The sequence below is a fragment of the Thunnus albacares genome, chromosome 13 (assembly GCF_914725855.1).
Source record: "Thunnus albacares chromosome 13, fThuAlb1.1, whole genome shotgun sequence".
Taxonomy (NCBI): domain Eukaryota; kingdom Metazoa; phylum Chordata; class Actinopteri; order Scombriformes; family Scombridae; genus Thunnus; species Thunnus albacares.
In genome coordinates this window covers 6305558-6317654 of record NC_058118.1, presented here as the reverse complement: position 1 = coordinate 6317654, position 12097 = coordinate 6305558, and the positions used below count along the sequence as shown (strand labels likewise).

At 41.6% G+C, this 12097-nt stretch overlaps 1 protein-coding gene across 1 annotated transcript in view; it reads right to left on the bottom strand.

Moving 5' to 3' along the window:
* Positions 1-11526, bottom strand: part of atp2a3 (ATPase sarcoplasmic/endoplasmic reticulum Ca2+ transporting 3) — a 50540-nt gene extending 39014 nt beyond the window's left edge. Inside the window, exon 1 of the mRNA XM_044370301.1 lies at positions 11144-11526. Within this exon, the coding sequence (XP_044226236.1) occupies positions 11144-11261 (118 nt within the window). The 5' untranslated portion in view covers positions 11262-11526. The remainder of the gene's footprint in view (positions 1-11143) is intronic.
* Positions 11527-12097: the final 571 nt, after the last annotated feature.

Below are 12097 nucleotides of genomic sequence, written 5' to 3'. Positions count from 1 at the left end.
CAACGCAAAGCTATGACTGAACAGGTCCAATGTGGCAAACATCATCCATCTCGTCTGAAAAACTTGAAGAGTGATGATAACATATAACATGTCAGCACAACGTCTGCATGTTTGGAGTTATTTTTCATCAAAGTATTTGTGTTGTTATAATTTCTTTCTGGCAAAGGTGAGAGTTTTCACACATACTGGCGCTGGAGAGGTGAACACAAGAGAATGAATGCCTTGTACAAAATCTTACCTCACCACCTTTTTTCTTCAATTAGTGCCTTCAAAGAAATGCTATATATTATAATTTAAAAACTTAAATTACAGGATACATTACAAAATTATTAGGGAAAAGCAGCACAATTTAGAAGGCACAGTATGGGCTGTAACCTTAAATGACAGCAGCACACTCCCTTTGAGCGCAGTGGAAACCCCGTGTTTCTCCAGCATGTTTTGACCACGAGTATCAAACGTGACCCTGTGGAGAGAGGGGGCTGGAAAGAGGAAGGGCCATGACGTGAGCCCGCAGCCTCCTTCCAAAAACAAAAACCTTGCAGCCACTCTCATTACACATGCCGCTGGCGGGAAAGAGGAATTATTTCACATCATGACTTCTGGGATTGAAACTAATGTGCTTTTCTGTAGCCAAAAGACAGCAAAAGCAATCTGTGAGTTTGTCAGACTCTACCAATAGGGATAAAAACAAAAAGCTGTTAATTGTTGATAATTTCAAGTGGAATAACTCTGTTAAATTTAGTTTGTAATAAAACCAGCAGGAGTCAAACAGATTGTTGCAATCCAAATTTAAGAACACAAAGAGAGGGCTTCTTCTTCTTCTTTCCTTTCCCAAAGATTTGCTTTGAGGCTGTGTTAAAGCCTTTGATTTGATAATGCCTCCAGTCAAACCTGTTCATGATGAATCAGCTGAATATTATCAGTTTTGCTTAACCTCTTAAAACAACAACCTCTTTGGTAAGACTGATCCGTGAGCAAAAGTCGTATCTTGGTTCCATGGATGACCATTCTCGGCCTGTACAATAACAACTGGAGTCATTGTGAATTGCTTTTTAAACTTGTTGTCTGGAGGGTTTTCAGAGTTCAGCCTGGACATGGTTGAACTCACGGGGGACTTCTGGCTGCACTCTGCCAGCCACAGCAGAAATGTGGAGAAGTGGGTTCTGGTGTTTTCCATGCTCCACCAGTCTGACATAAGCCTGTTTCCCTATTACTGTGCCTCCCTGGTTGTATAATGTTTTTATGGCAGACAGGCTGGCTGCGAGTCGAGTGCTGGAGACAAAGACGGACTGACTAAAAGGACAAGACAGATGAAAGGGGAAAGAGAGAGGGAGGGAGAAGGCTGGAGGTGTTGAACGGGGTTCCCCGGCTTCCCTCTGCCAAGGATTCCCTCACAGTCATCTGGGCTGTGTCAACCCAAGGCTTGCCCAGGCGCATTCCTGACTACTGACTTCACCTCTCTCTGTGTCCCTACAGCGTGTCCCCACAGCACCTTCCCACAGCCCCTCCCCCCTCCTCCCTCCAGGCCCAGACAATGAATAAAAGAGCCTGTTTACACGCAGCAGAAAAGTGAGCAGCGGCGAGCAGAGGGGAGACACTTCCTGGAGACAGTTGCCAACAACAGCGGGGAACTGGTTTCTGTGTCCAGCGAGTCAGGAAGAAAAGCAGGAAACTGGCCATGTATCTATCTGAGCCGCAAAAAAACTGCAAGACCCTCTTACCTTCTCTTTCTAGTCTGACTGAGTCCATTAACAAATTATAGTCCGGATTATTAGAATCCCCAGTAAACATAACATCTGAGAGTGGTTAAGCAGTATTAACAAGAACGGCCTCTTGTGCAAACTACAAACATGAGAAAGTTTTCAGCAGTTACCATGGTGACTTGGCTCATGGCGGCTCCTTGAAAACGAGTGTTTCATGAAGTAATGTGCCAGTGTCTGTCAAAATTTACCAAGAATAACTGTTATGCAATCAGCAGGGCCTTGATACAGCACGCTCTGACTGCAGGCATCAAAAACCCCACACATCCTCATGTGAACAAACTCATTTCTGGCCTCCGCAGGTTGCTAATACACAGTTAGCATGAGTGGTAATATGCAGGCAATCAGACACACCTCCAAATAAATAGCAAGTAGCCAGCTGAGGTGTGTGTGTGAAGTGTGACCAGGAAGAATGGATGCATATACAATAGCAAGACTTGTGCTGCTTCAGTAAGTATCACCAACCATGAGAATGTAAAATAGACCTATAAATACCATGATGGTAACTCCTAATGACATAGTGTATTATAGCTTCCTATATCCGCTCACTCTCCTAATGGATTCTCCTCCGCATTGACCGTATCAAATGTGAGTTATAAATGTACCACATTCTCCTCCCTAACCTGATTATCTCTGCTACACAGAGGGCATTGCAGGTAACTGCAGAAGAGACGTCAGCAGTCCGTCAAAGTCAATGTTTCCTTCATTTACATAAATGTCAGTGGAGGGCTTCCCTTTTCTGAGGCAGTCATCCATGTCAAATGGGTAAGTGTCAGCTGCTATCTTTAGGCACCCCGCCGACCTCCCCACCCCTGGAAAGCCACCCTGAGGATCAGAGCAGGAGCAGAGGAGGAAGTGGTACCAAGTCACTAATCACTTCTCTGCAGCACAATGAAACAAGGACACAGAGAGAGACTAGACACGGAGTTACTCTTCAGTTATTACAGGACCTGAAACCTCTCTTTACTCAAACTATATATGTAAAAACATCACACTTGAGAGTGTAAAATAGGACAGAATAGGTTAAAAGTTGTTTCAATCTACAATAGATTTTCCCAATACACAGCAGTTGAATTAGTCTCAAGCTGCAGTAACATTTTCCCAACTAACATTAGGCAAATGTTTAAAACCTGCTGACACATTCAGACTCCCAAGCTCAAATGACTTTGACTTTTTAGCATTCTTTGGACAAAGAAAGAAAATAATGGTTTTCATTTCAGCAAGGCAAAGACTTACATTCCTGTACACTGGGAGAAAAAGGAGTACAGAGGAGCAAGATGTCCTGTGCAATACAACTACTATCTTTTTATCTGCTGTGTTTGATTAACAGATGAACCTATAATTCCTCCCATGCTGGAGACACACACAGCAAATACCATCGACTGTCAAAGCTTCACTGAGAATTCGTTTTGTGCGTCTCATCTCAGAGAGGCCGTCATGTCAAAAAGAAGAGAATCCATTTTAAAAGTGGAGATTTTATCTTTTCTAGTCAATTAAGACAGCAAATGACAAGGGATTCAGCTCAACGGCTGCTAAGGCTACCCATTGGCTAGACTGGCTCTGATGTCATCGAGCTGTGGTCAAGGAAAAAGAGACTGGATTTTTCCTTGTGATGTTAAACAGGATAATGAAAGCAGCATCACTCTCCTTTTCCTCCTGTGAGAGTATTTGGGGCATTTACCAGTGCATGTCAGTGACTGTACCTTGTATATTTTAGATGAATATTTTACTACATTTTTATTGTTTCCACAAACAGTGCAAAACAACATTTTTAACTATTTCCTCTTGAAATCAACTAATTTCGGATAAGAAAGTTTTGTTTTTCCACAACCATTTACACATTAGTTTATCTGAGTTGTGATAGACTGAAACTGCTGATGACTACCAAAGATAAGACATTTGTGTTTGTGCCTTTACTATCTGGTCTCTGACTACACACATATACTCCTCCTTGCATGGTAGATTTAGGTTTAAATAAACACTCTGAAATGCACCAAAAAAGTGCCTCACTCCTCTCACAGTACGATGAGTTCTATTGGCCGGTTACAGAGGAAAAGGAAAAGGGCCTGTCAACTGAGCAGGACATGCATGAGGTGATTAGCACAGAGCTGATATCTCGTCAGGGCTCGAAGCTTCCTCTTTAATGTCACAGCTGTGCAAAGAGCCATTTTTTGAACATCCCAAAAGGCTAGCAAGGAGGACGGCACCCAGACACCCAGTAGCCAATTGCAGGAGCTGAATGCTGTGAAAAATAGTCAGCAATCCCCAAACGGCAGACTGAAATATCCGTGTTAACACCATGCTATTTATAGGGTTTATTCTAGGTTTAGAAACCAGAGCGACATTTCCGTCCAATCAAATTTCTTGGTTGATACAGTACAACTTTACTGATCTGAGCCCATTTTTTGAAATGGTTAAAAAAATTACAATTCCATCTACTACGTGTGGATGTACATGCAGCTCTAAAATATGGTGTAACTTTTAGCGTGCCCATGCAGGATTACATTCCTCTTTAATGTGCCAAATATCATATTAAAGGATATGTCTGGTGATATACTATATTTTTCAATAACTAATGACAAGCCCAAAGCCAACAATTAAAATAAAAATTATATTAGATGAAAATTATAACGCATCAATGAGCCACACTGTTGTACAGACTGACATGTTGCATTGTGATAAACATGGACACTGTAGTTTATTTTCAGTTAACCACACATGCACCGCCCTGCTGCTGTAAATACTCACTAGTGCTCAAAATCTGTGACCGAAAATAGTTTCCATTTACTGTTGTTTGGGTAACATTTTGCTGTTTGAGCCCAGCTGTTTTGGGCTTTTTTGTTTGTTGTTTTTTTTGTTGTTGTTTTTTTAAATGAAAGTTTATATTTGTGACCTGATTTACATTTTCAGTAAGAACCAATGGGTTTTGGGCTGAGTGCCAGTGACAAGATAGATATTTTGATATTTTGAAATTTGCTTAAAAAGTGGAATTTCTGTGTAATTTTATTATAAATTATCTGCAGGGTAGTATTATCATTAAAAGTTAAATTCACAATTTAACATTTTAATGACTGTCTTTTTATCATGACAAAAGGCTTGTCAGTAAGGACCAGTCATAAGTGTTCAAAAGCACAAAAATGATCTTAAAAGTATCACAAATTATGCATTTTCATTAAACAAATAAAATGCACCCAGTGTCTTCCGATTCAATTCAATCAAATTCACTAATTTGTGATTAGTTTGAATTCATCATGAGGTAACTGTTTGAAGACAATATGCACTCAAATGAAAAAATAACAAAAATAATTTGGAATAAAATTACAGCAAATTGGCATTGGCATTATTAGTTAAAGTATTCACTATGACATGATTTAATAACCAGCAAGATGGGAAAAAAAAAAAAAAAAACATTTTCATGTCCCTTCATGTCATTTTCTGTTTTGAAGGCGTTCTTTTCATTGTTGCTTGTTTTCTTAAACCTGTCCCGGTGAAGCGGAACAGGTTTAACCATCAGATCCAAACACATGACTTATCTAATGTTTACTTATTTTTCCAGACATGTTATGAGCTACACACTTTACATGCAGCGCATTATACTGTTCACACAGCTCATCTCTGTGTGTACCATTATATGACCTTGTGTTCACTATGGTATACCTTAAAGGCAGCCACATACTATACAGCATATGATCTGTGTATACACAGCCCACTCCTTGAAACGCAAACACCTTTGAATACACATCTCTGACTGGGCCGCAATGTGGCAGGGCGTCCAGGCAGCAGATGACAGTGGCGGTGCGTTACAGTCCGGTGACTCAACATATCTCACCATAAGGGCATGATGGTGACTGACAGATGCAGAGGTGGGAGGGAAGAAGGCAAGACAAGTGACAAGCTAGAACAGGATCACAGCTCCTCTGAAGGCAGCTGGGCAGGCATACACAGAGCCCACTAGAACAGGGAAGTGACTCAACACCCCAAGGACTCCAAATTACTTTTCTACAACTTAACTCTCCTCTCTCAGCCCACATAACTCCAACACTGTTACCACAATTTAACTCTCAACTGGACAATTTCAGAACAAGTGACAGTTAAAGTGGAAGCCGACAAACCCTGCTTGAGGAGTGTATTGCAATGTGCACTCATGAGTGTGTCGGTGCAAAGGAGGAGGAGCAGGAAACTGCAGAATGTCTCTCATATTTCAAACGCAGGAGCGAGTAAGTCAGGCTGCTTTTATGTCAAGTTGCAGAACAGGAAGAGAAACAACACCTCGAGTGAGATCCCACTAGAGGAAGTTGTAATCATTATTTGTGGCAGAAACCTGAGGAAAATACAGTAACATTGCATAATTTACCAAGGATGGTATCACCCGATAATCAAAGTCAGATGTATTTGGGATTGCATCAGTGACAGGAAACAATACACCTTTTAAGTGCCAGAGAGTTACTGCATTTCCACTTCTGGAAAATATGCACACACATCTTGAATCAACAACAATAATTAATATTACTTAACGCAACTACAAGGAGTTTTTAAATGGTTATGAAACAGTCTCAATTTAATACTGATGCCTCTATATGACCTACAGTACATAAGCAAATGAGACCATCAGCAAGAAGACTTAGAATAACTATATAGATGTAGTTATTCTACCACTGGGTGGCGAAATCAGACGAAACAATTTACGGCACACAGACCAGGGGAGCCTATGTTTATATTACATGTAGCATTGTAGCATGAGGGATGTTACTAGGACAAGTAAAGTTAGTCCTCTTCTTGGCTTCCCAACTCATTTTAAAAAAGATAAGAGAAAAAGAGAGAGAGAGCGTGAGCGAGCTGAAAGCACGAGAGACAGAAATAGAGCGGTGGTGGTCGAGCGAGCTAGAGAGTGAATGAAGAGAGCGAGTGGCGGTAGCGAGAACAAAGCCGTGAATCAGATAAATAAAATGTTATTTTCTGATTGTTTCGTTATGTTCTAAAGCACAAATAAACAAGCCTAAACCTCCGCACAACCCGGCAAGAAGGTGCCGCATTGCCTGATTTGGTGTGAATGCAGCCTAACATGTAACCGAGGTGTATGAACGGTACTAAAATAAAGTTTACTTTGCTTCACAATTATTTACAATTATTAATCTTACATAGCCACAAACAGATACATTAGCTCATAGCTATGCATCCTACAAACAGCTGTGTTTAAAAAAGAAAAATAGTATTAAAAATAAGTTGCATCTTTCTTTCACTCGCTTCAATAACTAATGCCAGGAAATAGTGCTCATCTGTGGGAAATGCAGTCTTCATTCTGGGAAACACTACCACTTTTGTCCACAGGGGCTGCCAAGATCAACACAAAATGAACGTTCCTTGTAGTAACTTTAATGTAAATGGAATCATCAGAGGCTCGGTGGAGCTTGTGTGCAGAGTGCACTAAACAACAGATGAAAAAGAAGATAGGGTTGTCTTTATTGCCATCAGCAGATGTTGAGTAAATTGTCTTTCACATTGCTGAAAACTATGTCATATTCTGGCTGAAAGTCAACATATGAATTTAACATTGGACACTTGTGATGGTGCTAGGTTGTTTAACCTGAATATGTTGTGTAATTGTTCTCCTCTCCTGGAGGGAGTGTCAAGTGACATGATTACAGCCCTGACAGACTTTGAACGCTATTCAACCATGCAAAGTAATTTAAAGAGTCATTTGCTTTTATTAATAATGCCTTTTTATTCAACTATACTTTACAATTTTGAAGTCTGAAAGACTTAAGCTCTGACAGCATAATTTGCGAGATTATAAAGCACAAAATTCTCTTAAATGAAGAGAAGAATGGAGAAGATGAATCAATAAATTACTCCTCCTGTGAAAAAAAGCCCTTCCTCCCTCGACTCTCCTTCACTTGTGTGTCAGCTCCTCTGAAAATTGCTGCCTAGGTTACCCCCCCCCCCCCACTCCCCCCCCCAAAAAAAGAACAAAAAAACAAAGTTGATTGCTCATGGAGACAATATGCCCTTTCTCTGACACTTTCTAAAAATGAACGGACTGCGCCTTTGAAATCGGGGCTGTGAGTGCACAGGACACAATCACCAAGAACCACAAGCTGTAACAGCACAAACATTCTTTGTGCACCCACACACAGACAGCATGTGTGTGTGTGTGTGTGTGTGTGAGAGTGAGAGACACAAAGAGAGAGAGGCCTGTGACTTCCTCTACTACATCAAAACCAACTATTTCACAATGAAGGTGATAAACTGTCTTGTAAATGGAGGTGCTTGTAGTTCTTGACAGTAAATTAGCAAGGTTCTTGTAGCATATGTGTTTTTGTTTGTATGTTTAGGGAGCATATGAAGTTAGAAATAAAGGAGCCGCTAGTGGACCATAAATGGAAGCTGCGTCCTCTCTGCAACACAGACAGACTGCTTTGTAGAAAAGACTGTCCAGATGTGGTGGATAAGCTAATTTTCCAACATCTTAGAAAAGGGATCAGAAACTCTGACGCTGCCCGGTAGGGTTTCTCAGTCTCTCTGTTCCCTCTCACCTCTCTTTACTTACAGTACAGCGTGGCAATGAAAAGCAACATTTGATGTGTCATAAAAAGAACAAGATCAAATCAATAAGTTGAACTCGCCTGTTTAACAAAGCTTCCTAATTAGACAGGAGTGCTGAAACACTTGAGACATTCTGCCATTAAAGACAAATTAATGGGAAAACTCAGCCATCTATATTATGATAAGAATAAAAGGCCAAAACATCTGACCTCAAAGCAGTTTCATCACATTTCCACTGTCCAAGTTATCTTAAGAAGTAATGAGGCAAGACTAGAGCTGCAATGATTAGTCAATTATCAGAAAATTAATCTGCAACTATTTAGATAATTGTTTTTGTCATTATTTTAAGCAAAAAATGCCCTAAATTTTACTGGTTTCAGCTTCTCAAATCTGATGATTTATACTCTTATGATAGTAAACGGAACATCTTTGGGTTTTGGACTGTTGGTCGGATAAAACACCATCTGAAGACGTCACCTTTGAATATATTATAACAATCATTTTTCACTATTTTCTAAAAATGTGTATAGACCAAACCATTAATCAATTAATTGAGAAAATAACCAACAGATAGTGAAAATGATCATTAGTTGCAGCCTTAGGCAAGACACTCTCATCATGCTTTAATTGAGGGGGCAGCTAACAGACAGTTCTCAGATGAACCGTGTCTCTGGAATCCAGCTGTGGTTAAACCTCCTCTTCCATCCCAGAGATCCAGAGGCCGATCGAGTGTGAAAAACCTCACGCGCCCATTGGACACATGTCAGACATGTCATATTGTCCTGCCAGAGTGTCGGTGCCTCCTCCTGCGGACACTTGGAGCGGTGTGCTGATGGTGAAATGACAGCACATCATGTCAGCTCCCTCCCCCTCCCCGGTTGCCCTCTGAGACAAAACACTGTCCGAGGCTGTGTGAGCTCAGTCTCCAGCACAGTGGACATCTTGCTTGTGGACATGTCGATTTAGGTTAAAGATGCTACTGATAGTGACAGCCTCAGATGTAAACCCGGTGCATGCACGTCAGTGGGAGTGAGGTAATCATGCTATCCGCAAATTGCTTTGAACAGACACCCCCCAGCACTAAACACCAAAGCTCACACGGAGTCCTTGCATGCAGCTACAAAGTCTGTGGTTTCTGAGCAGAGGGGAAGGAGCCGTTTACCAGCCGTATATCACTTTGCAATGACATGTACTAAAATAGTAAACAAACCCGCGCCAATTTTAATGCAGTTTTTTCCCCCCTTTTTGGCTTGTGGAGTTGAGTGGATAACCCAATAACAGTCAGCCCCAACAAGGGAAAAGGGTATTCCCTCCCTCAAGTATTTATCTGTACGCGCTCACACAGGCAGGAAGTTCACAGCTAAAAGCGAAAGAGATGTTATCTGTGGCAAGACGTTGCTTTTTCCATGAAGTCATCACGAGCCCCTGGGTAAAGTGGCTGGGCTGCAACAAAAGGGCTACTGTCTGACTGGCACAATATGCCGCTCTACTCCACAGCTTGGCCACCCATGCAAATGACAGGAGGGAAAGGTGTGGTGATGTCAGGTCGGACATCAACACGAAAATACTCATCAAACACCGGCTGAGTGTAAAAAGATGATGAAGATTTCGGGAGGGCCTTCGTGTGAGAGAGCAGTTGCATGATCCACACTGCTCAACGGAAGCTGTATTTTCGCCTGAGAAATTAGTGATGCAAGAGCTTAGATTAGGGTTGAAACTATTGATTGCATTTTACTTTTTTTTTTTTTTTTTTTTTTTTTTTTTTTTTAAATCGATGTGTTATGAATTTTTATGAATTCTAGTCAGTAAAATGTGGGAAAAAACGACCCTTAACAGCTTCCCACAGCCTTGTTTTGTTCGACCAACAGTCCAAAACCCCAATCATAGTCAGTTTACGACCACATATGACAAAAAAAAGCAGAAAATCCTCTCATTTGCTCGGAAAATTACTGACACGAATCAATTTTCAAAAAAGTTGCCAATTACTTTTCTGTCAATCGACTTATTGATTAATCGGCTTATCATATCAGCTCTAAGTAAGACTTTGCTTGCTCTGTTGCTGTCGTGACAGTAGTTGGTGCCTCTGTGATCATTATCACTCTAAAATGATATTTTTAAAATGGGCTCACACATCATCTTCCCTCGGTTATCTTGTAATTTGAACTGGAAAGTATAAGCCACGTGGAGTATAACTGTTGAAAGTGAAAACAGGTTGTTCAAGATTTTCTGTTTCATTATCTTCACCACCTCATCTTCTTCCATTCCTGTAGCCTGATCCTGCCTGCTCTGCACTTCCTGATCTCTGCATGACAGCCAGGGATGTCTGCCCTCACACACCAACACACACATACACACACCAACACACACACACACAGCAGCAGCAGCAGCAGCAGTTGGTCAGTACTTGTCAGAGGAGGCTGCGGGGTTGTTTTCTGTGAGAATAACGCTTTCTTTAGGGAACTATATGCCGAGATCTGACATTAAGAGACCAGCAAAATTTTAAGAAAGTCGTTATGAGTGAATTATTTCAATCAGTCAGAGTTTATTTAAAATAGTTAACTTGCATCGATGCCTCCCCTGTCCAAATGTGCTAACTTTAACTGGTGCAATGTGCGCTGAATAATCTCAATAAAGGCATGTGCATCAATGAATGTGCCACTTATATTTCCACTGACTGTGCGCCAGAAGGAATATGATAGCGCACGATTTGCAGCAGCTTAATATAACGGCATTAGTTGGATTTCCTGATAAATCAATCGATTGGCTGCAATACGCACCAGCTCTGAACTGAAATTAAGAAGGTAAAAAATAAATAATGGTAGACTTATAAAAGTACTCACCGTTCGGTCCATATTTCTCAAGATTGATTTTGACTTGTTCCGGAGTCAGCCCATTGTTTTCGTTCACGCCGAAGTTGGCTAAAACTTCAGTCGCCGATTTAGTGTGCGCATTTTCCATCTTGGTGGACTGGGCTTAGATGATCAGATCGATGTGCATGTAGTTGAGTAACATCTATTGAGGCAATCGGAGGGTGCGCGGGGGGGTGAAAGAGCAGTAATTTCCACCGATGGACGTTCAGGCGGTTGGATGTCAGTCGGTCGGTCTGCGCTGTCACCTGTCCCCCCTGAAGAAAACCTCCGGATCCGCGGTAGAGACGTTGCTGTTGCTCTGTTGATCGACTGCTGCCGCTGCTACTTCATCTCCATCTGAAGGTGTGCAGTGTGTGTGCCGGGGAGGACCGCCTCCTCGCTGTTGAGCACTCCCTCCTGCGCTCTCATTGGCTGTGTGTACCTGAGCGGAGGGCTCAGCTGCCTCATGCGACGACCCCAAACACGCTGGTTTCAGAGCAAGACGCTTCAAACACCTGTCAATCCTCACTTATGCTGTAGTGCAGGTTGTGGGGTATAGTTAACGCTATCCTGTGACGTCATTTTATTGCTTCTTATAGGGACTTTTTTTTTTTTTTTTTTTAACTTGTAAACTTTAACAGTCAGCTGCACATCAGCGCCCCTGCAGCTGAAGGAGACAAGTGCCTTGCTCAAGGACACCACAGTGGTTTTCAAGCTCTCAGCAGCCAGACTGACAGTGCACAGAGATGCAGTGCTACCTGAATGTATGCACACAGCAGTGTGAGCAGCCCCGGGGCCAGTTGCACAAAGATTATGTTTATCTATTCTCAATTAGGACTGCTCTGAGAGTCTGATGTCAGACAGACAAACATGACCCTGACTAATTTTAAGCTTCAAAAGATAACAACTCTACCCCACTGGCTATTTTCCACCACAAAGTCGTCC